This window comes from Perognathus longimembris, chromosome 8, assembly GCF_023159225.1.
Source record: "Perognathus longimembris pacificus isolate PPM17 chromosome 8, ASM2315922v1, whole genome shotgun sequence".
NCBI lineage: Eukaryota > Metazoa > Chordata > Mammalia > Rodentia > Heteromyidae > Perognathus > Perognathus longimembris.
In genome coordinates, this window is record NC_063168.1 from 39,862,401 (window position 1) to 39,887,918 (window position 25,518).

At 42.2% G+C, this 25,518-nt stretch overlaps 1 protein-coding gene across 4 annotated transcripts in view; it reads right to left on the minus strand.

Moving 5' to 3' along the window:
* Positions 1 to 25,518, minus strand: part of Sptbn1 (spectrin beta, non-erythrocytic 1) — a 180,892-nt gene that overhangs the window by 26,386 nt on the left and 128,988 nt on the right. For all 4 annotated transcript variants that reach the window (XM_048352929.1, XM_048352930.1, XM_048352931.1 and 1 more), the window contains 12 exons: positions 22,857 to 22,969; positions 21,914 to 22,101; positions 19,798 to 19,915; positions 18,409 to 18,567; positions 17,437 to 17,739; positions 15,531 to 15,684; positions 13,898 to 14,768; positions 13,661 to 13,798; positions 12,120 to 12,876; positions 11,216 to 11,418; positions 5,889 to 5,979; positions 509 to 655 (listed from right to left, as the gene is read on the minus strand). In XM_048352929.1, the coding sequence (XP_048208886.1) occupies positions 509 to 655; positions 5,889 to 5,979; positions 11,216 to 11,418; positions 12,120 to 12,876; positions 13,661 to 13,798; positions 13,898 to 14,768; positions 15,531 to 15,684; positions 17,437 to 17,739; positions 18,409 to 18,567; positions 19,798 to 19,915; positions 21,914 to 22,101; positions 22,857 to 22,969 (3,242 nt within the window). The remainder of the gene's footprint in view (positions 1 to 508; positions 656 to 5,888; positions 5,980 to 11,215; positions 11,419 to 12,119; positions 12,877 to 13,660; positions 13,799 to 13,897; positions 14,769 to 15,530; positions 15,685 to 17,436; positions 17,740 to 18,408; positions 18,568 to 19,797; positions 19,916 to 21,913; positions 22,102 to 22,856; positions 22,970 to 25,518) is intronic.

Sequence of the window (25,518 nt, forward strand, 5' to 3'; positions counted from 1 at the left end):
ACTGCCATCTTTTTCTGCAATTAATTGGAAATAAGAGTCTCACAGATTTTCCTGCCTGCGCTGGCTTCAAACTGTGATCCTCCTGAGTAGCTAGCTAGGCCCATAGGCATGAGCCACCAGCACCCAGCAAACACATAGTATTTTAACATCTTGTGTCACTCTGTCTGATAAAGCTGATCACAGTAAAACAAGATAGAAGGACTGAGGGGTCCATTGTCCACCTATAGCAGCAGAAGAGATGCCTAAAGACCAAGTATTCTTTTGAAGATGAGCCAGAAGTTTTCTGTGACTCTCAGTTGGGTTTCTGTTTTCGCCCTTCTGGTCTGCTGAAGTCACCAACTGGCAAGCCAGAGGGGGACTGCCACTGGCTGTGGAACTTCCATAAATGACCACATAGGCTCAAACATGCTGAAGAAAAGTGTGAGTGCATCTACACCCCCAGCTTCACCTTCTCCTCCTCATGGCCATCACACGACCACAAGGGCCCGCATCAAACCTTTTAACCCACCTTCTCAATTTTGTCAAGCCATTCTTTGTTGGATGCAAGTTCTGCCATAAATGCTTGATGCTTCAACCATTTACTGTGCAGATTTCTGGCTTCATCATAAGACATGTCCTGGGCTGTAAGCATCTTCTCATTGATCCAGAGAGAAAGCTGAAAAAAAAAAAACCCACAACAAAAAAAATTAGGATGTTTTTAGAGACTGTCATTATACATATCAGCATTTTTCACTTCCTAGAAAGGGTTGTATTGTTATAGTATGAATATGGCATACTTCCATGTCAATGCAAAACCAGATGTTTAACTTTGCAACTCTGATCTACAAGTATCCATTATAAAGAAGTCTATACCCAAGCTAGGTCTAAAGACTGCATACGTAATATGAAACCTAGAAGTACAAAAATAATGAGCCAACTTCCAAACTAGATGACACTCTCAACCAACTTTTCCCAAAGGCTTGTGTTTAAAATTATGCTCTCATTAGTCCAAGTGAAAACCTTTCCTTCCTTCCCTATATTGTATCCATCCTGATTGTCTTTTAATTCATTGACAATCATGTTCTTTTGGTTCTTTCTATTTAAAAAAAAATCCTAGGGGCTGGGAATGTGGCTTAGTGGTAGAGTGCTTAGCTAGCATACATGAAAGTCCTGGGTTCGATTCCTCAGCACCACATATACAGAAAAAGCCAGAAGTGGCGCTGTGGCTCAAGTGGTAGTAGAGTGCTAACCTTGAACAAAAAGAAGCCAGGGACAGTGCTCAGGCCCTGAGTTCAAGCCCCAGGACTGGCAAAAATAATAATAATAATAAAATAAAGTAAATCCTAACAAACCAATCTACTCATCTACACCCCTCCCTCCCATAAGTACATGATGAGGATGCCAAAAGGCACAAACACCTTGTTTGCTGTAGGTAGGGCTAAAGCAACAACGATGCCCTGTCAACATTTCCTTCAAATCCAAGTCACCTTTGTTTTCTATTGCCTCTAGATCTCTGTAGAACCTTCCATTCAGACCAAGAATACTTGGTTCTAAAGTCTTCCATGTCTACTTGGAACTGAGTTCTTAACAGTCATGCTAAGTCTGTCAGCCGCTGACAGACAGATGAGAAGAAGTTCATTCAAGATGTTTGGGGCAGGACTCAATTCAGTGACAGGCTCTGAAACACATCTTCTGTTGCTTTTCTCTCCGTGTGGTCCATTTTTCCATCTAGCCTACAAATGCCAAGTTGGTTCTCCCCTCCTGGGTATTACCCCGACGAATATCTCCTTGGCAGGAGATATGGGAGAACTCAGTTGTCAGGTTTGGTTGGTTGAACCTTCAGGGACCATCTGCCTTCTCCCAAGTAACAGGAAGAAGTTCACTGGCGTATTAAGTTTACACTTGACTATCTTCATCATCTTACTTCCCAATATCTACAAATGGCAGTAGTACCAAGAGAAAGAAAGTACTGTAGCATCAATGTTGCCAAAGCCATTCACTTACACTCTGGTCACTGCTGGGATGGGAATGATCACATTCCCTTCAACAATAGAAGGTCTATTCTCTAAAAGTGATGTCATGGGTGCCACACAGGCGACTGGGGGACTTCTGGCTCTGAGGGTGAGTGAACCTGGGCACCAGCTCTACCTCTCTCATGCTCTTCAAATGAAGAAGATTCAGAGGAAGCAAGGTTTGAAATCAAAAGGTAGCAAGACCACTGATGTCATTTTTTACTGAGGTAATTAAACTAATAAATCTTAAAATGCCCTTTGTAATAAGTCATTGATTTCTCACACAAAACTCCAAATACTTAAATATCCAATTTAAAAGAATTATCTATTTTCGTGGGCTGGGGATATGGCCTAGTGGCAAGAGTGCTTGCCTCCTATACATGAGGCCCTGGGTTCAATTCCCCAGCACCACATATACAGAAAATGGCCAGAGGGGGCGCTGTGGCTCAAGTGGCAGAGTGCTAGCCTTGAGCAAAAAGAAGCCAGGGACAGTGCTCAGGCCCTGAGTCCAAGCCCCAAGACTGGCCAAAAAAAAAAAAAAAAAAAAAAAGAATTATCTATTTTCTAAGTTATCTAAGTGGTAAAATCTGAAGTATTATGGCAACTCATCTAATCTAAGAGGTTGAAAGGAAATCAAATAATAAATCTGTTCAGGAATTCTACATACACAGATATTCTACACAATAAAAGACATTTATTCAAAGTGCCAGGTACATGCACATATTTTCACTATTCATAAGTAAATATCCAACAGAGATTTTTTTTCAAAAGAGAGAGACAATACTACATAAAAATCAGAGGCTTATAAACAAATCTGCTCTTTGCTGAACACATCATCCTACAATACAGAACAATGTGGTAGATCTATGGAACTTGCCAGTGCACCAGCCCTTCATCAGTACTCTGGAACCAGAGCCATAGTATTATATGTGGGCATTCACAAAGGCCACTGAAGACTATTTCATTCTCTGCAGAGAAGATTACTGTGCAGATTGGCAAAAGATAACAAATGCTTTTTATCACTGAATTAAGCCAAGAGCAAAGCGCTGAGCTCACATTTCTGGGCCATAAATATCTATCTACACAATGTGTATGTTCCAGATAACAGGAGGATGAAAAAAATTGATAGCTTTAAGTCATTTGTCAATTTTCTCAGAATATCCCATTGCAATAACACTAGAAAGATGAAGATGCTCTTTGTATCTACATCTGTAAGTGGGAGCAGGTGGAGTTCCTGATCACTTGCTCTGTGTTATTGCAATAATTGTTCCCATTTGGACAGTGTTTATGGGGCTGGCAACAAGGGCAGATCTCACTGTCCATACCTTTTCCAGCCAAGGTATCCAGAAGGGAATAGGGGAAAAAGGCAAACTCCTGGTTCCCTGGGCCAAAGACACCAACACCAATGATAGCATTAAATTTGACTTCTGGGTACTATATAAATAACTGTTAGCATAAAAGGGAGATGGTCAAAAGGGAAGCTGATTTGTACAAACCCAATTGTCTCAGACTCTGGCTTAAAAGGAGTGCATTTTCATGAAGTTGAATGATAAAAAGTTTACAGCAAAGGATTATGTGTATACACACGTAGATATAACAAGGTAAGAAAAGAAGTAGGGAGATATGCCAGACTCTGGCTGAAAAGGAGCGTGTTTTCATGAAGCTGAATGATAAAAAGTTTATAGCAAGGGATTATGTGTATACACACACAGATATAACAAGGTAAGAAAAGAAGTAGGGAGATATGCCAGTATAGTCATAGATCCAGATCCAGGACATCATCTCCTGGGCATTTAAAAAACCAAAAGGAAAAAAATATGGCCTAGTGGCAAGAGTGCCTGTCTCATATACATGAGGCCCTGGGTTTGATTCCCCAGCACCACATATACAGAAAATGGCCAGAAGTGGCGCTGTGGCTCAAGTGGTAGAGTGCTAGCCTTGAGCAAAAAGAAGCCAGGGACAGTGCTCAGGCCCTGAGTCCAAGCCCCAGGACTGGCAAAAAAAAAAAAAAAAAAAAAAAAAAGAAACTAAATCCTAGACCAAACTTTCCTCCACATTTTGAGTGGAAATTACATAGGACCAAAATCCCTGGGTATAACTGACTCTAACTTTTGACAAGTAGAAAATAAAAGATCATTAAAAGACCTACTAGGACCCACTACTTCCTGTGATTTCATTGGGTAGGGCTATCACTTCATCCACTCACTTTTTCCACCACATCCTATATATGAATCTGTATTACATGAATCTGTAACTAGATTTCTCAAGGCTTCCTTCTTGTTTTCCCCTCTGCTTGGTCGGATTATTTCTCAAATTCTACCTTGGCATCATCTTATTAACTTTTCCTTTAAAATCAGGAACATGAGATTCCACCAATCCTCTGGGTCAAAGGACATGGCCTGAGGTTAGAACACATCACTAATGGTACTTCAAGGGAACCTCCTCGTGACACAACAAATGTCAGTGTGTGGAAGGCACTGTTCAGCCTAGAAGTGCTGTATCTTTTCACTCTCTCTCTGTGCACAAGACCAACTGGTACTCAGTATAGCAAAACATATTCTTTATGGTTTATTTATGAGCCCACTATCTTGGGACACAACCATCTCTTTTAGGTGAACATCCTTTTCAAGTGGCTTATTTGTGTCCACATGGCATTCGGAAGAGGCACTCTGGCCTTCAGCCTGTCTGGCTCTAGGCAAATCCCCTTGAGAACAAGATTTGTCAATGTGGCACTTTAAGCTGATAGACCTTAAGCTATGGTTAGGGGCCTTCCTTCTTAAGCTTTATCTACTGGAGCATATAGCAAAACTCACAGTACGACAGTACTTTAATGGACACACAAGATAGCTCTTTTGTCACTGAAGATTTCACATAGCTGCCATCAAAGCTGTAATTCTTTTAATATCCAGCCATACTTCTGTATCTAAGGCATTTATAACTGGAGCTACATTTTTCATAGACAAAGTATCCCTATACCCCCTACCCCCAAAGTCCCTGCAGCTTCTTGCGGATGTCCCCACTTCATTTTTGTCTCCAAGGGCATTAATTCTAATACCTCAGAGAGGACTAAGTTGCGCTCCACTTCTCTGGAAGACAGAGAAATACGATGTGCTCAAGAACCCACACCATGTGGAAGCAGCTAGATGCTTCTCCAATTAGCTTGCAGAGACTGCTGTTGTGGCCAACTTTAGTTTTCAAAATTTGTTTATCCATGTTATCAGGGAAACATGAGATAGTATAGGAATCATGAGATTAATACTACATGTTAAAACCAGGTGTCTGAAATCGAGATTCCCATTCTTGGTCTATTAGACATATATGTAAGAAAGTTGAAAAGTTGATCCTACATGAAAAAAATCTAATTTATATTTTTAAAATCTTTGCTTCTTAATTGGTAGCCAGTTTTAATTCTTGTTATTGCTTTCCTCCCACATAGTTTTAATGTACACTGTACATTAAAATAACACTAAACACTTTTAGGTTACAGAATATTTTGAGGTATCACTGTCCAGTAGAAACTTCTACAAAGATGGAAAAGTTCTTTGTTTATGTGATTCAATATGGTTATAGCTGGCCATATATTGGCAAATGATCACTTAAACTATAGCTGTGTGATGGAGGAGCTATGTTTTCAATTTTAATTAGTTCAAAATAGTGGCTAGTGGTGCTATAATGGAAGTACAGTCCTATTCTCTAGTACTCTAGATTACAGTGATCTAGTTCTTTTAAATGGCAAGTGGTAAGGTAAAACTGACAAAGTCCCCTATCTTCTACCTTTGATCTATTGAATCAGTGATAAAATTTCTGGCTTCATTAATTTTGTATTTCAAGAGATTTTCAATGCCAAATTGATGCCACAAAATAAAACCACAAGAGGAGGGACTGGAGGCAACATACCTCTTGACAATCTTGGAGGAATTTCTGAAGATCCCTGTTGTCCTTCAATCTCATCAGAAGTTCACTGGCTGCCTCACGATTCTTCCTGTGTCTGTGAAAGTAGTAACCAAAATACATATTTTTAAACCACATAATGTATAAGCCACGATCTCTCCTGAGTTTCTATACATCTCTCCTGAGTTTCTATACATGTTGAAAAGAATTTGCTTAGTTCTCAATCATATGCAGAAGGCAAGATGAACAAGAGATTCTAGAATCCTCCAGATAAGCAGGCCTCGTACTACAGAAATGAAACATGTGTTCAAACTACATAATCTGCATACAATTGGAGATTCCTAAACTAGTACTGGGGAAATGATCTGAGCATAAACTTGAGTCCCCATTTTCAGCTCTAAACAAATTTGAAAATCACCAAGAAACTTATAACTGGGAACAAGGCCAAGAAAACATATACAAAATCATGTAACTGGCTTTTAAATGAATTTCTATCTTGAGAAGTCAACAAAAACAACAGAAAACCTCCAAAATAAAAATTTTTAGACCTGTGACATTACACACACTCAATTTTACCCTTTCCTTTATGGGAGGGTAGGCAGGGTTTACAGAAGCGAAAGTATAAAACCTTAAATTAAAAAAAAAAAAAGATTTGCAAGTTTCTTGTCCAACTTACTGAACAGAAATGGAAAATGAGGTGCTGGCTCCCTAGCTTGCACATTTCCTTGATGGAAAATTTCCTCCTGGTATACCCTTAGAAACAGTGAGGAGCAGCAGTGCTGTGGTGGGAAAAGGACCATAATGCAATGAGGGGAGCTGTGCTACAGTGAAGACCAAGAGAAGAGGTTCTGTTGTGGAGACATGTCTCTGGTCACCTGTGTACCATGTTCAGAGTATTGAGAGTGACAAAGGCAGAGTACAAGCAGGGGAAGCAGGGTTTTAATTCTCATTCTCTCAAAATAATTTCTCACTGAGGGTGTTTAGGGGAGTAAGTTGTGGAGGTAGCATGATCCTCTATCCTTGCCAGCTCCTAAGGCAGAAGTGAGGAAAAGGACAACATAGTACACCCACAAAGCTGCCAGAGAGCAGCTCAGGGAACATGCTACTAACGGAGGGCTGCAGCATTTTCCCCAGAAGAAAGGTCTGGCAGTGATGCCACATGTCACCCAGGCCCTCAGCATGTGCTGATGGTTGCCATCCATCATCTCCCTGCCTGGAGAAGCATAGGGAAAGCCCCTACCCACTCTTATGTCTCCTGCAGCTACCAATCCAGCAGAACTATTATGACGTTACAAACGGAAAACAGTATGGCCATGTCTATATTAAGATACCTAAAAGGACTTCCCAATTGTTTTAAGTTGAAAAGGGTTCCTATAGTTTCCCATAGAATAAGAAATTATAACAAGCTTAGGCCACTTAGGCAAAATGCAAATGTAGAAAAAAAAATAATGAAAAGCCTTTATATATGTTAAATGCTATGCAACTTCAAGATACAGATTAGAAGAAAAAATGCTAACATAGTATATACTAGAGATGGGATTAAAGATAGGATTAAAAAATAATAAAGGCTAAAGACACTTTTGTCACTGCTCTCTTTCATCAGAAGCCACAAAACCAAGTAAAACTTCAATAAATTAAGACTGAAAGGGATTAGTCACCTAAAACTATGGGTGGGTAAGGAATGACAAGAAAATTTCTTAGAAGTCCCCTATCCTCAATTTTCAGCCCCATTTTTATGGGGAAGGAAGGAAGGAAGGAAGGAAGGAAGGAAGGAAGGAAGGAAGGAAGGAAGGAAGGAAGGAAGGAGCGAGCAAATCATCAGCAGGGAAGTAATTTGAGTTGGTAAAATTCAGGAACCTCCCTCTAGCCAAAGGCCCACAGTAAGATTCCATTGCCTTCATCTGGCATCTCAAAAAAGTGCTACAAATGGCAAGGAAGAACCAGATACTAGAAGTTAGGACAAGACCTGCATCCTAGCATATGAGGAAATCATGGCAATGAAAACAACTTCAAATACCGTCTAAAACATTTCTTAAGGAAAATGACCAGACAAAACCTCAATGTTATTTCTTGGTATAATGAAGTTTCACACAAGCTCAGCATATGAAATCTTTTTCTCAATAGAGGGACTATGACAAGGGGAGAAGGGAAGCTCCTAAATGACACCACTCAATGGGCAGGCATGATGCTGGCGTTGGCTCTAGGAGTCAGCCAGCCATGTAGGCAGCAGAGACTGTTGCTGACTCAGAGAATGCTCAAAAAGATTGAGTGTGGCTTAGTGACTGGCCAGTGGCAAAGAGTGGTACTCAAGGGGAAGTCTCTCATATTTAGATCACTAACTCAGTTGCAGGGAAAGACTGGAGAAGAACTTTCTAAAACACATCTTGTTTTTACAGTCCCAGAGTGCTCTTTGGGATGAGATCCTCTTGCTTCCTGTCCCCATAAGGAAGCCCAAAAGCTTCCTTATCACACAAAAGCAGATATAGAACTGGGTATTCTGCTTCCTCTGAGGAGAAAAGACCCTCAGTTCTGCCTCATGGAAGAAAAGTAGGTAACACTCTTGGCTCTCCAAGGACTGGACTGTGACTGGGATTTCCCTTTTAGTCAAGAGGCTCCCTCCCATATTCATTCCCCCAGGCATGCTGTTGGGACAGCAGACTGGTTTTTTAAGGCTATTTGTGCTCTGTCTACAGTTAGCAAGAGGCAGAAATCTTACTTTGGTTCCTTTTTATTTTTCCCCACTAAACTCAGAGGTACCGTGGTACTTAATGAGAGTGTGTCACGACCAGTTACGAGACTAGCTTCACTACAGAATCAGACTTTTTGGGTAAGAAAATTCAAGGTGGGAGGTTTAGTTGCTAGGTTAGCTGTGTCCCTCCAACACTTGGAACTCGGATAGAAGGATCCTCTAGGATTAGTTCCACACCTGGAGGCTTCTGAGGATATTACAATAAAACCAGAATTCAGATAATACTAGCTAAGATTTAAAAAAGTAATCATCCTGATGGCTACCCAACAGAAAGCACTTCTCTCATCTTTATCAATAGTTTAGGATCCTCTTTTCATTTGCTTTTTAACATTCAGTGCTCTTAAGGAAGTCTTGGAACTCTAAGAGCCCAGGCTCTCAGTCAAGGTTAAACCACAACTGAGGACTGCTGAAAGGCTCTCCTTATCTAGTAGTCACCATCCTGACCACCTGCTTTCCAATAGCTCCCAACATCCTCACACAGCTGCAGCATGGGGAGCCACATAAACCCAGGAAGCAACAAAGCAGCTGCACACTGGTGTGAGTGCATGTGTTTCAGGGCCAACCCTATGTTGAGGAAACCAGCTGTATGTAGGCATCTAAACTGGAGGAACAAGTATCATATTCACAACAATGAGAGGCCAGAGGAAAAAAATAGAATTTTCTCTAGGTTAAGAAATGTTCAATTCTGGGGCTGGGGATATGGCCTAGTGGCAAGAGAGCTTGCCTCGTATACATGAGGCCCTGGGTTCAATTCCCCAGCACCACATATAAAGAAAACGGCCAGAAGTGGCGCTGTGGCTCAAGTGGCAGAGTGCTAGCCTTGAGCAAAAGGAAGCCAAGGACAGTGCTCAGGCCCTTAGTTCAAGGCCCAGGACTGGCCAAAAAAACAAAAAAAAAAGAAAGAAAGAAAGAAAGAAATGTTCAATTCTGGCTTCTCACACTTATTTAAAAAGCAAGGTAGCACCCAGGCAGCAGTGGCTCATGCTTACAATCCTAGCTACTCAGGAGACTTAGATCTGAGTACTGAAGTTCAAAGATAGTCCAGGCAGGAAAGTCTTATCAACAATTATTCACACACACACACACACACACACACACACACACACACACACACACACACACACAGAGGGAGAGAGGGAAGGAAGGGGGGGAGTGGGAAATGGACTTGTGGTTCAAGTGGTAGAGCACTAGCCTTGAACAAAACAAACAGGGACAGCATCTCGGCCCTGAGTTCAAGCCCCAGGACTGGCACAAAAAAGGGGCACAAATTTAGTAAAAGTTATGCTATACTCTATGGAACTATCCTTAGAACGTATCGTTTAAGTTGTGAATTACTGTTCAAAGAAAGACTAGAAATGCTAATGAAATCAATATATATGGGAACAAGAGTAATTCTCCTTCTCAACCTATATTTTATTTCAAGTTGACCTATGCTACAGTGCTAAAGGAGACTTTCAAGATGTGGCTTGCCAAGGCAAGCTCCCAGCAAGCAGTTCTTCCTTTTGAATTGAAGCTTTGATACTAGTTTTACAATGAGCCCAAAGCCAACCTAAACTGTAACCAGAGAGGACTGGTTAGAAGAGAGGCTACCCCCAGAACTAGTCCATACTGGGGCATACAAACTCGAAACCAATCTGACCTCCCAACTTAGGCAATCAGGATAGGGTTAAGAGTTAGGGTCAAATGGAGTATACTGGTTTACTGATCTTCCAGCTAGGGAGGAAATCTTTGAGAAGAGAAAGCAATAAGGAAAAATAATTTTTTTTAAATTTTAAATAAAAATGAAGAAAAGAAAGAATAATAATCAGGTCTTGGGAGTGTTCTAACAGAAGAAAATGGTTCTTTCTTTCATCATGAGAAAGATCTCATGACAGTATTATGCAAGCCAATTTTCTAAGATAATGTTTCTCTGTGACTCTGCCAGGTATTCAAAACAAGCAAATCTCATCGTCCTTCACTCTTTACTGGCAGGCTTCAGAAAAGTCACACATGGATGAAGGCAAATGTGGCTTGAGCCTGGAAAAATCTGGCTTTCATCAGTGACATGCACTGATGGCTTAAACCAGATCACTACTCAGCCTTATGACTCACTGCTTGAAGATTAGCTTGGCTTTGCAGGCTTGCTTTTCTGTGGTGAACACCAGTGCATCTCTCTCTTTGTGTGTGTATTGGGGTGGGGGTGTGGGGGGGGGCATCCTGGGGCAACTCAGAGCCTGGATGCTATCCCTGAACTTTTGCATTGAAGGCTAGTGCTCTACCACTTCTGGTCTTTTTGGTGATTAACCGGAGATAAGAGTCTCATAGACATTCCTGTCGAGACTCTCCTCAGATCTCAGCCTCCTGTGTAGCTAGGATTACAGGCATGAGCCACTGATGCCTCAGTGCATGTCTTTTAAAAACCATATCCTAAGACAGGCACGCACTGCTCATTCGTTTTCTGTGTAAGTAGATGACATTTGCTTAGTGTCCACATTCTGCCCGTTGGGAAACCTACACTATCATCTTCACTGTCTAAGAGCCAATAACGCACAAGCTAGAGAGTCCCAAGGTGTGAGATTCCCTTCAAAGCTTCAGAAAAATTTACCTGTCATCAATGGAGTCCACTTTCTCTTGGATGCGATCTGAGTTGATGTTCCCATCGCTTACCAGCCTCCGGCCAGTCTCCACAACAGCATTGATCTTCTCCTCATTGGCATCCATGGTAGTCATGAAGTCCTCTTGCTTTTTAATAGCTGCTTCAGCTCCTTCCAGGGTAGTGGGCATTTCAGTATGAGCCAAAACATACTCCTGATTATGAAAGAGGAGGGGGAAAAAAAGAATCATGGTGCTGTGATATATTAACAAAAGAACTCTTATTCCTTATGCTCTGTTTCCATGTAACATGCTTCAGAACACTTGTTTTGTTGCACTGACATGAAATAAACTGAATCAAATAAAAAGCTGAGATGCAAAAAATCAGAGTGGCATGTCTGAATTAACTATATTTCTCCAAGTGGTTAAATAAAAAAAAATCATTCTTCTCACAGTAAGAAAAATAATGGAATCTTTGTGTGCCAGCCACAAGGGTCCTGTTTTGCTCATGAAGACAATGGCAGCACACCATGCAAACTCTGCCTTTTAAGATAGACTCTATCTTCTTTTTCTAATCTCTTCCTCGAGTGTCCTTGATCCCTGAGCAAGGACAAGCCATTTGGTCCAACAACAACAACAAAAGTTCCCACTATACCCATTGAATTAGACTTTTACAGAATGTTTTCAATCAAACTACTATGAAGAAATACATGAACTTAAAAGGTCTTTAACAGTAACTGAAATGGAAATTTCAGAAATCTTCAATGCTTATCTCATACTTTGTGATAAGAGTTCAGTGATTTAAGAGTCAGGAAAAAACAACAACAAATCCTATGGTAACTTCACACTGGCATGGTTGCAAAGAGCGGCCTTAGATTACTTCAACAGAAAGGAAGGGAAAGGCAGTGACACTTTACCTGGTTGTTAAGAAAGGCTTCGGCTTGCTTCGTGTCCCGAAGGAACTGCTGGTAGGCGTGGGACTGGGAGAGGAGGTTTTGCCTGTTCTCCCACATTTTGTGGAGCTCATTCCATCCGGTGTCCAAGGCCTGTAGCCGCTGGCGCAGAAACATGTACTGGGCATCGGTCTGTCCCTGGGTGACCATCTCACCCATGTCCCTCATCTTCTGGTAGTCCTCCTCGTAGTTGTCAATCTCGTTTTTTATATTTTCATGCTGTGTGAGAAGCTTCTCGGCTTCGGTCAGGGTATTGGGCATGTCCTCGGAGGCGATGGCTGTTTGGGTCCTGGAGAGCCACGACTGGAAGTCATCCAAGTCCCGCAGGAACTGCTGCAGCTTGCTGGCTTCTCCTAGGGAAGCCTCTCGGTTCTTCAGGGTGGTCTTCATCTCCTCCCACACGTCACTGATCTCGGCCAGCCGAGACAGGATTGCCTGAGCCTGGTCGGGGTGCTCAGACTCGAGCTTCTCTGCCTCCTTCTGCAGGTCACTCAGCTTTGCCTCGATGGCCACTAAGTCTCGCTCCATGCCGGTCAGCTTCCGCTGCAGGGCCATGACTCCAGCCAGGTCATTGCCTAGGTCCTGGGTAGATTCAATAACTTTGGTCTTTTCTCGAATCCAAGATTTGGTTTCATTGCACTCAAGATGGTAGTTCTGGATACTCAGGGCAGACAGAAGAGCATCCTTCTTCCTGTCAACCAGTTCTCTGAACTGACTCCACCTGTGAGTGTAGAGAGAAGCATGAACAGGGGAGACCGAATTCATGGTTGGATACTAAATGAACAGTGATGGTTAAGGTTACCTAGTTTTCCCCCTCCTCCTTTCCTTGGACTATATGCTTTTTGGAAAACCATCTCAGTAAATTGATATGATAGAACTGGTTAGGGGATGTTTGACCCTAAGACACATGTGTAAATAGATCTAACACAGTTTTAACACATCTGTCCCATACCATCCATTAATCCAAAGCTCCTATACACTCCCTACTCATCTCCAAGCTCATCCTAAGGAACATTTCTTAAACCCAAAGGGACAAGCAACTCTCCTTACTAAGGCCAATTGTCCTCACTACTCAAACATGGTTCAAGAGAAAGCTATAGACTGAGACAAAGGTCTACCCTAACAATTGGGACTTGCATGGGAAAACTAGATCCCAAACATTCTAGACTCTTGGTCCAGAAATCATTTAGAGGGGACAGCTCAGGTGCATGTTTCTTTCACCATGCTGGGTATAGGCCACACCAAGACCTCAGCTTCAGTAAGGGGAGGGGTAGGTACTGGGTTGACAAGGCTCATCCTCCTTTGCTGAATGATGTCACTCCTCCTCCAGAACTATGTCTGGAAAAAGGAGGATGAAGACATGTGGAAAGGCAGGTATCAATGTTCTGACATCAGTGCTGCAATGACCAGGTACAGGAAATTTTCCGGACGGGGAGACTCAAGAGAATGACCTTACTCTCTCCAGCCTCACACACAGGCAGCTGGCACACTGCTGTCTTGCTTACCTTGTGTTGAGCTTGTCCTGTTGGGCTTTGATTTCCTTCTCACTGGGATGGCCGCTGTGCATCAGCTGACGTGCAATCTGGTTTACAACTGCAACCCGGGAAGCCTGGTTGTTCATTTCTGGTTCGAGGCTCTCAAATCTGAAAATAACAATTCAACAGAGGAGTGACTCTCACGGCCACAGGTGGTCATGGGTGTTGGTCAGCACCCTCAGGCCCTGGGCAGCAATTCCCACTTACCTGTGCTGGATGACTTCTAGGTCCTCTAGTTTCTCTGGGATCTGCATATTATTGAGCCACTGCTCCTTCTCATCAATCCACAGCTCACAGGCATCAGCCTCACTGAACATCTTGTACAGGGCCAATGTGTCCTGCAGCGCCTGTTTCCTCAGCCGCGTGAGCTCTGCCACTTCCTTGTAGCGCTCTTCAATTCCTGCCAGCCGTCCCCTCACATCGGGAGACTCTGCGTGAGCCTGGGGGAGAGCGCTGGCTTGCTCATGCAGCGTGTCGATTGTGGGCCTGTAATTGGTGATCTCTTCAGCCACATCCTTGTGTTTTTTCACCAGAGACTGGGTGGAGTACTCGTCATGGCCCACATCGTTGCTGGACACTATCTTGAGGATGTCCAGCATCCAGGCATCAATGTCATCGGCATCTGCCTGGAACTGATGTAGCAGCGAGGCCTCCTCTAGCCGCTTCTTCCGAATGGCTGACAGCTGTTCCAGGTTGGCCCATTGTTCCCGGATGTAAATGATCCTCTCACGGATCTTTTCTGATCCAAAGTGCTCCTCCGCAATCATGTCTTCACCTTCCTTGATAGCCTGCTCGAAGTGGCCGCTGCGGCCACTCATCTCGTCTTCAAACGCCCGGTGCTTGCTGAGCAGGCGCATGACGCTGGTTAGGTCTTTCCCATAATCATCAGAAGACAAGATCTTCTCCTTCTCCCTGATCCAGCCTTCCTCTTCTGCCATCTCCCAGAAGAACTTCCAGAGACGGCGGGACTCTTCCAGGCGGGCCCGGCGCTCAGCTGCTAGCTGGCAAAGCTCTTGATAGCAGAACTCCATGTGGGCCACGCGGTCTCGAATCACTTGAGGGTCACAGGGCTTGTAGCCTGTTTTAACACCAAGGAAGGTATGTGGGTGTTTCACAGAGGTTAGCATGGGTTCCTCCTAATTTCCAGGCAGTAAGTCATGACCTAACTATTGATTACCAGTTCAATCTTAAGAGCAGGGCTACATTAGGAAGCAATGGAGTACCTCCTAGTATCTTGATTGGAATAGAAGGGGCAATGACACTGTTGTTTTGGCTCAACTGTAGACAAAATCATCACTTATAAATCAAGAAAGCATACAAATTATATAAAAGGCAGTATGTATTCCTGCTTCTAAAACTGTTAAGAAGCAATACCAAGGGCTGGGGATATAGCCTAGTGGCAAGAGTGCCTGCCTCGGATACACGAGGCCCTAGGTTCAATTCCCCAGCACCACATATACAGAAAACGGCCAGAAGTGGCGCTGTGGCTCAAGTGGCAGAGTGCTAGCCTTGAGCGGGAAGAAGCCAGGGACAGTGCTCAGGCCCTGAGTCCAAGCCCCAGGACTGGCCAAAAAAAAAAAAAAAAAGAAGCAATACCAAATGCTTCGAAACCTCCTCTAACCAGAGCATACAACCGGGTGTCCAAGTCATGAGCTGCTGGTCGGCCACACTAAGCAACTAGTACATGTATATGCAGAGTGTGATCTGGCAGGGTTTGGCTGCCAAGCATTACACTATTCAAAACCCAGTAGCCTTTGAATATATTTCAGAAAAAAAGAGAAAAGAGTTGCCCCACTGCCACACCCTATAGGAATATATTAAGGGAATGGACCACCCTTACCTTCCCCATCTGTTGCAAATTTCTGGGCAGAGGCATTGACACCCCTAACACGCTCTGCCTGGATTCCAATGTCTGCTTCAACAAGGGCATGCTTCTGCAACAGGTCCTCCACACCAAGCAAGTGTTTGCCATAGTCTTGAGATAATAATAGCACCTGTTCAGAAGAAGCAACAGAAAGTATATCTGTGAAGACAACCTTGACTTCAGTACCACACAATCTTTGGACAAGCACATTTGGCAACCGACAGGTACCTTTCCTCTGGCTTACCAATGACCTAGTGCCTTTGGAGTAAGATGAGAACAAGCTAGAGTAAAGCAAAACAAAACAAACCTGAAAGCCAGCATCAGAAGAGACATAATAAACTAAGGACCATTTACTTTGGACGAAACAAGACAAATCTATATTAAAATATACACAAGGGAAAATAAGGAGAGTGGGGCACAAGGGGCTTATATGAATGATTCCAAGATGTAAACAGGTTTTAAGAAGATGCTGCAACAATACCATTCAAGAAGGTAAAAGACAAAGTCATCTATTGTTCCCTTCAAAGTTCTGGGTGAATGCCTTCCCTTCCATAGTGTACTGGTGTGCCTCTATAATAGCTATAAAATCAATGGAGGAACATAGTTGAAAAGCTTACAAGACATATCTTTAACCCAGTAAGAGCAGGTCAGGTGACTGTCATGTTTAGCAGACTCAAAGCAACATGTTGGGTTTAATTTTGAACTGACAAATTTTTTTTGGTTTGTTTCTTTCATCAATTGGCCATTTTTTCCCCCATAAACTGTGATATGTCCTTCTTCAGATGGAATTCTAGTGCATTCAACATTTCCAAGGAAGTGTCTGTTCTAACATGAATTATGTGCATTCTGATTATACAATGGAAAGCACCTCTCTGCTACATTTTATGAACATTTTTATTTTAGGAGGTTAAGATGGATCATACCTAAAAGCATTATGAATCTAGGACAATAGAAGAAAACTGATGGTATCAGGTAACCTTGCCCTTCTGCCAGAGCAGTTCAAGAGGTAAGCTTTTAGATGAGGCCTGACATCCAGGGAAGGAAATCTCTTGTATAAAGTCCAACTTGGGAACACAGTGTACTGAGAAGAAAGGCTGCACAGGCCTGTGTAGAAATTGCTCCCTTCTGTTCTGTATCTCTTAGGCTCAATGCTTCCCAGCTGGAGAACTGTTTAATATGGCCTGCATCACAGGATGGAAACAGGCATGGAGCTATAGCACAACAGCAGGTCTCAGAACTGGGTTGGGGAAAGCTAAGAACTCTATGCTCCAAGCTGTCCATAATGGAAGGAGGAAGCACAAACCAGAATTAGCAGCCACTGCCATCCAGCCCCATCCTGCCTCATGACTGGATGAGGAAAACAGTAAGCATAAGCTCCATGAAAAGATGAAGGAGGGAAGTCCAAAAGAGATAAGGCAATGCAGGTACTCATGAGCTGAATTCTGTGGAGGCCTGGCCTGGCCTGTGCTCTGTTCACATGACCTTCCCAATGCAGTTATTGTCCATACATTAAAAAAAGATCCTCTATCAACTGAAACCTACTGCATTTCAAATAATTTTTAAATACCCACACAATTTAGTTGATTCCCCACATTGGAATATACTTAACTCATTCTAAATCACAGTGCTAGACATCCAGCTATGGGAAAGGGTCTTCACTGGTGCTCATTATGACTTTTTCACATTACACTTCATTGGATTCATGAGCTAATTTTGGGTAGTGTGGCCTTGGACTTTATAAAGTAGAAAACTAGACAAGGGGTAGGTAAAATGTGAGTGTTGAGGAATTACCAAGTAGGTCTGTCCATAAAAAAACAACAACAACAAGGAAAAGGGGAGGGGCCTAAATCAGCTGTGGCCTCTCCTACTTAAGAGTCAATACCTTCATTTCATCCATCCAGTCCATAATGTAGAGCATTTCCTGGAATATTTTTTGCAAGCCTAAGTTCATCTCAAGACGCTGTCTCCGGGCTCTGAGCAGTTCCAGCAGGTACTCCCAGAGCCGGATGACATTGTCCTTCCTCGCGGTGATGCGCTTGATGTCATGGTAGTTCTCTGCCTCAAGCTCCCTGGCCACAGCTACCACGGCCTGCACACGTTCCTCATATGCAGCAATGTCTGTTTCAATGGCCTCGTGCTTTTTTGTAGCGGCTTCAACTGCAGGAAGGTCAAATCCAAAGTTGTCCTATAGAGAAACGTGAATAAAAAGAAACATAAAATAAGTTGTCCAATCCAAAACGTGGGAAAGAGGTAAAGAGAAAGAAAAGAGGGGAGGGAGAAGGGAAAGGAAGAGTCATTCTGCAGGGCCATTTTGCTCTCATAAATCTGTTTCCTGGTCTCCCCACCAACTGGTCTCTTTAAGGATCCTTTAGACTCCCTGATTAAGCTCAGATACCCTCCCCCAAAGACATTAGCAATTTCTCTTTTTCTGTCTGTAGGGGCTCAGCTCATATCTAGCACCTGACTTGAGAGACTGGAACGAGTAAAGTTTATTTCAAACCAAGGAAATGAAAGTCACTTTTATTTATTTCATGACCAGTCTCATTGCTTTGAAGGGTTCTTTGGTCAAAGAAAAAGGGTAGTTTTTAAAAAAGTGAATGGTTCACAAATTCACTGGCTCTGAACAAACTGTCTGAGCCACTTCCAAATCAATGACAAGTTAGAGAAAATAGGAAAGAGAAAGTATACTGGAAATTATAAACATCCTCTTCGTGGGAAGTGGGTGAGATGAGGAGACAGTAACTTCCCAACTCTGGATGTTGATAAGCAGCTGTTTGTAGGTCAGGGCCCCTTGAAACAGAGGCTGTTTCTAAACCACCCATCTACATTTCTTTAGGAATGGGGAGAACAGGACCTGAGACACCAGCCGCTGGTTTTCACTTAGCCAAGTCTCCCTCATAGCTGCCTTGCGGTCGAATCTGCGGGCGAGCTGTTCCAGTTTCTCTTGTCTTATGAGCTCATTCCGCAGGGCCAGTTCTCTCTCATGTTCGGCTTTTTCCAGTCTTTCCCAGGCCTGGAGAAATTTTTTTTAAAAAAGAACAGAAAAGAAAGAAAGAAAAAAGAATCATTTCCTGTGACTTTCAGGGAACCTTCTCTGGCTAAACCAACAAGCTAGTGTTTCTCAGGATGACCTGAGAACTTGAAAGGGAAATCTCACTCCCACCCTCATAGACTCTTAAGTCTTGGGAAAAAAATATTTTTCTACTGGTGTAGCCTCAGGGGAATCCTCTCCCCTGTGGTGCCTGGAAAGCAAAACATCACAGTTACAGAGCAATGAAACTGAATTATGAATCTTTCTTTAACAGGAAACAAAGTAATTAATTTAAATTCTGACCACATAAAGAGGCTAAATGATTTCTCTCTGGATGAAATCATATTATGAATTTCTTGTTTACTGTACTCTGAGCCAAATTTTTTAAAAAAGTTCACATGTAAATATTTCTTTCATAATCTTGTCTACACTAACTTCACTACTAGAAAACTTCACATTAAAAAAGTAAAACACTTTAAATCAAAGGAATCTAAGCATGTACAACTGGTTAAATTTTCTTAATTACCAGTTAGAAATAACGTTCACTATGAGAAGTCTTATAAAGTCTGCAGACAAAATCAGCCTCTGAGAAGAGCATATCACCAAAGCCCACAACTCTTAGAGATTCCAAACCCATGAAATGAGGTTTCCAGTTCTGAAGAAGTTAGATTTAAAGGCCCCGGACAGGAACTGAGTAAACGGAGTTTATACCTGAGTTTCAAGGTAGCCTGAGCCAGGGTTGGCTTAATAAAATCTAAAATTGCCCCTGAGGAAGGCCAGTACACACTGACCTACTGCACTTATTTTCTGGACCCTCTGCCATCCCTGGCATTCATATTCAGGAGTCAGGGAATGGCCTTTCTGTTCTTCTGTCCTCCTAGCAATGAAGACCCAGAGAGACTGGGGCGGCGCGGTGGCTCACACCTATAATCTCAGCTGCTTGGGAGAAGAATGGGAACTCAAAATTTGATGCTAGCCCAGACAAAAAGTTAGCAAGATCCCATCTCAATAAATATGCTGGGTGTGGTGGTGCATACTCCCAGCAGTGTGGGAGGATAAGGTAGGAGAATTGTAGTCTGGGGATGGCCCCAGGAAAACACAAACAAGACTATCTGAAAGACAACTGAGAAAAATAAAATAAAAAATCCTACAGAGAAAAATCTGAAACCTGTAGGAGGTCAGGGCCAAACCAGGACTTGCTGAGTCAGTTACCTTGTTGATATCAGAGATGAGCTTGCCCTCCCGGGGCATGTAGACCTTCTGATTATTGGCCCTCATCTTGCTTTGAATAGTGAAAAGCAGCACTTCCAAGTTCCCCTTCTCAGTAAATCTAAACATAGAGAAAGTCAGCCATAAGCATTATTGTGTTCATTTGCAACTGGAGGGAAAAATTTTTTTTTTACATAGAGAATTTTAAAAGCCATTTATCTCTGGTCTGATGTTATCAGGCATATGTATTAGAGTGTCTTGGTTATCAGTGCTTTGAAACCTTGGAATATGCCAAAGGAATTTTTTGCATTTGTTTGTTTATTGTTGCTAAGACGTCAAAGGCACAGGTACTTTTTTGTATTACTCATAAGTAAGCTTTAATCCATAAGTCTGGGACAACAGATTTCTTTCATTCAGAGAGTGTAGAGGCCACTGTATTCAACAGGATCATTTCAAATGTCAATTTAGTGTATTTTTCAGTTGCTTTAGGAGACTTCACCAAGAAATTCACACTTGCAGTTCTCAAACAAAAGTGTATTTCTGGAATTATACTAAACAAGGTAAGGTCCACAGTCCTTATTTAAAAATTAGTTGGGGCTGGGAATATGGTCTAGTGGCAAGAATGTTTGCCTCATATACATGAAGCCCTGGGTGTGATTCCCCAGCCCCACATATATAGAAAACAGTCAGAAGTGATGCTGTGGCTCAAGTGGCAGAGTAATAGTCTTGAGCAAAAAGAAGCCAGGGACAGTGCTCAGGCCCTGAGTCCAAGGCCCAGGACTGGCGAAATAAATGAATGAATGAATGAATGAATGAATAAATAAATAAATAAAAATAAAAATTAGTTGGTGGCACAAAATAAATTATACAGGTCTCTAGGAATTCACAACAGTGAGACCAAGAAAGGCAAAATGCCTATGTGCATCTTACCATAAAAAATAATATTTATCAAAATGAACTCCAGGAAATGGAAACAAGAGGTTTCTTTTTTTTCTTTTCTGCTTTGTTGTTGTTTTCTTTCCTTCTATCTTGTTCATTTATACATCTTTGTGAGCATAAGGAGAGGCACAGAAATTGAGGGACAAAAGGTGAACAATGCAGTAGTGGTACTCACTGGACACTGTTGAAAATGAACTTTACAACTTGTGGGTGGGAATGGGAGGAAAAACTGGGAAGGGGTGATGTTGTCCAAAAATAAATGTACTCTACCTGACTTATGCAACTGTAACTCCCTCTGTACATCACCTTTATAATAACAATAAAATTTAAAAGAATTATGGTTGGGTATTGGTAGCTCATTCCGGAAATGTTAGGAAACAGATACTAGGGTCTAGGCTATCCTGGGCAAAAGTAAGATCCTATCTCAAAAACAACCAGAGCAACAAAAAGAGCTAAAGTATGACTCAGGTGATAAAGTGCCTGCCTAGCAAGCACAAAGCCCTGAGTTCAAACACTAGTATCATCCTCTCCCCCAGAAAAGAAGTCAAAGTTATATGAAAATCACTTTGCTGGACAATAAGACCTGATCTGAACTGATAAGGAGCTACTATCTTTATTTAACACAGTATTAATGTTTACACATTTTGCTATGGGTATTTATTAGGCTTGATTCTAGGATACTGTCTCAGACTCTCTCTAAGTCTAATACTGGATAGCATACCTTCTGTGCCCCTTTTCTTCCCTCTTTTGAGATAGGGTACTCATGTGTAGGCCAGGCCATCCTGGCCTCAAACTCAGGATCCTCCTACCTCAGCTTGCTGAGTGCTAGGATGGCAGGCATGTGCCACTGTGCCTGGTTTCTCTGTGTTAACTTTCTCAAATTCAAGAAAACATGGTATTTTGATGGATATCTGGCAAAGATTTTAAAGAAGGGATTGAGGACCTGTATCATTCCTTAGGTTTCTCTCTTTTCCTTATGTCATTGGCACATTCTACTGAAAAGGGCTTAGAGGAGTATGATTTATGGTAACACAGTAACACAAAAAGAAGAAAAGGATTACGACAGGTGAGAGGCACTCAGATAAGCGATGAAATCACAAATGCCTGAAATCAGAGGGCCACTGGCTGCTATTTTCCCCTCTTCTGTGTTAACACTACTGCATAACAATGTGTATCTTACTTGGGTGGTTTCTCCACAGTGCGGTATGTGTTGAATGCCTGAAGCTGCTGTTGAACCCCGACCAGAGAATTGGCGAATTTGCGATTGTTCAGAATAATGATGGTTTGTTCAATCCATTCCAAAAGGTCAGAGGCAAGTGATTCATACTTTTCAATCATTTTTTCTGTTTCAATAGCATTGTCAAGCACCTGTAAATAATAGTTAGAAAAACTGAATTTCAAGATGTTATCACCACGCAAAGAAAACATGATTGTTAAATTATATGAACAAAAGCACTTAATGACTGGATTTCAAACAGTTCTGTGCCACTTTGGCAGAAGCATTTTAACTCAAGGAACCATTTACAAATAGGCATGTGGCCTGGGTCTATTATTTGTGAGCAATGATAGCTGAACTCAACTATAATTGGATCTATAGCCTCCCAACCCCTGGGGAAAGACTTATAAAATGATTTCTGCAGCTCAACCTCTATAATTCCTAGAGAACCAAAAGGGCTCTTTCCAGCTTGAACCCATCTCATGAATTTTTCCTTTCACTGCACAGGAAGGACAATTTAATCTTGTCTAAAGTGGTTTGAAAATATAGCAGGTGAACACTGGATGCACAAAGTAAAAAAAAAATAGGATGGAGGCCTTTTCAATTACAGAGAATAGGCTTCATGGCCATGACATTAACCAACCCCACCAGACTGCAACACCCAATTTCCTGGAAAGGTTGAGGAGAGAAGTTGTGTCTGAGATTTCCTTCAGCTCTTTCTAGACATTTCATCTATCAACCCACCTCTTAATGCCCCTGGGGAAGATGAGGCTTCTGCCACCAACCCGCTACTTGTGAGGCCACCCCAAGCTACTGTGTTTGGTACTGCCAAACCTGAATGCAGGGACTAGAAGGGGCTCAGCTGTAGTACAGGAAGACACAACTTACTAAATCAGGGTGAGCTCACCTTTCCAATTCGTTTTCCTTCAACAGCCAAGGCCTTCATCTTAGAGAAGTAGTGGTAATAAGTCACCACGTAAGTGATAATGGACTTCTCATCTGGGTGGTCCACGCTGATGTCTGTAATCCAGAGAAGACCTTGTTGGGGGCTCTGCTTATAGTGCAACCCAGGCAGCAGTAACAAGCTGCAACAGCTCTCTGATACCACTGAACAGTCTAGCATCTCCCTACTTTAGTACTTGAGACTTCTGTCATCACTATTCATTTTGAGGATAAGGAGAATGAAAGCAAATCACTGATTCATCAAACCCTACAATATACATAAAATGCCTGTTACAGGCACCATGTTGGTCTCCCCGCTGCCTTATCTCAACCCCTGACATCACTCCTCTCTGTTCCTGGTACCAGAATCTCTCAGCCCCTTCCTTGGTCTCTAGTCATCTGTGTCTCCTTATCATCCATTTCTTGCTATCACTCAGGGTTCAGACAGTGAGTGACATAACCAGTCACATAACCAGACCTGTGACAACGCTCCCTGTCTTGGGAGCACTACCCTACTGACTGTACACGATGCACCCAGACTGACCTAGGAGCACAGCACAAACACATTCTTCCATCTCCCAAGTATTCAAGAGTATCCTTCGGTAAATTAAATATAGGCCTTTCAGAATCTGGCTTTAACCTTTCTTCTCTTTTTCCACATATCTATTTCTCAAATATTTATCAGGGGTCTTCTAAATATCAAGTAATGTGCATTCCTAATTTCACAGACTACTACTTCTCTTCAGACACTGCATACTTGAACCAAACATGACTTTCTCCATTCTCCAGATATGCCCCATATTTTCCAATATGGCTCTCCTTCTTTCTTCATACTCCTTTGCCTAAAGCAGCCTTTCCCACTCCATCTATCAAGGTTTGGAGCAAAAGTTACACCCCAATATAGCCTCTTCTCTTTTTCATAGCTGCAAATTATTGCCTCCTTGTTCCTTGAGGATTCTGCCTATGGCCATATAGTCCACTTTCTGACTGTTACTATTTATGCATGTTTTATTTGCCTACACATGTCAATTCCTAAGGGAAAAAAACTCTGCCTTAGTCCCTTATTCCATTACACTATCTAAATTCCTAGTGTGATTTTTGCACAAAGTGGGCCATCAATAACAACTTATTGAAAGAATAGACAGATGAATGATAATGACAAGTCTAAGTAGGCAATATTGAAGAAGCACTCAGTCCCAGGCAGATTAACAACAGGACCCAGATGATGGCTCTCAGTAGCTGTATCATGCTCTTTTTCAATATATATGCATAAATACATCTGCACTTCTATTCTCCAAAAGGCTCTGAGTAAAATGACATTGTTTTCATTAGTTGGGTACCCGTAGCTCACTTCTATAATCCTAGCTTCTCAGGAGGCTGAGATTTGTGGACCTTGGTTTGAAGCCAGCCCAGGCAGAAAAATCTCCATGAGATCATATCCTCAATTAACCACCAAGTTTTTTTTTCTTAAGCCAGAAATGAAGCTGTGTCTCAATGGTAGCATGCCAGCCTTGAGTAAAAAAGCTAAGTGACAATGCCCAGGCCCAGAGTTTAAGCCCCAAGAAGTTTGTTTTCTTATTTTAAACATGAGAATGGTAGGGTACAGGGCTGGGATCCCAAATCCAGGGTTACCAAGGCAGCTGGTAATAGTGAGATCCAGAACATAGTTACTCTTCCTACTGGAGGACTCTGTATGTACTCAGCCCTATCAAAATATGTTCAAAGGAGAGAACTGCAGGAGTCAGGGGGAAAAAAAGCAAGCCATTCATGCAATCTACAAAACAAAAATGCCAACATAGTGGAAAGAGTGTGGTAGCAAAAGTAAATTTTCCAACTTGTCTGCATGTGGATAACAAGTAATACTTGGGGATGATCTTAGTTTGGGGCTAAGAAAACTAAGAATCAGGAACAAGCCCACAGGATATATGGCATTAGCTGCTGTTCTTTGATCCTGTACTGTAATCTAAGCAATATCAATGCCCTTTTTATGTTAGAAAGGTTAACACATGAGCAAGTTACTGAACACTTTTGTCAATGTGATAGGGGAAAAAAAAGAGGTTACTTGTAAAAGCACAAAATACTAGGGCTCAGGAAAATCTCCATCCCATAGTAATGTAGGAGTTAACCACAAAGATTTACTGTAACTCAAGTAATTTTAGCTTTCTGCTTATATTGAGAAGCCATTTAATGAGTTAGCACAAAGATAATTTTATCTCAGCTTCCTGTAGTGGACATATCAGTGCATCTGATGCACTGGAGAACAGCAAGAAACCAGCTTGGCAGTCCCCTGACCTCCACCTGTCCTTGGGGAACTAAACTTCCTGTTCTATATTTATCAGAACTTTCAACTTTCATTCACATACACGCCTTTTATTTCCTTTCTCTCTCTCTCCCTCTCTCCCCCTAATATTTGCTTGTAACTGAGAGGAACTATAAACCTTGAACTGCAAACAAATTTTAATTAAATGCTTCCTGAAATTAGAAAAAGTTCCCAAGAGCCCATCCTGCACCGAAACCTAGATGAGGACCCAGTGCCCTGCTCTGTGCTTCCTCCTCAGAATGGGAGCTGCTGCAGACAGTGATAGTCATCAGTCCCATTCAAAGAATGGGAGGTTGTCAGATGTAAG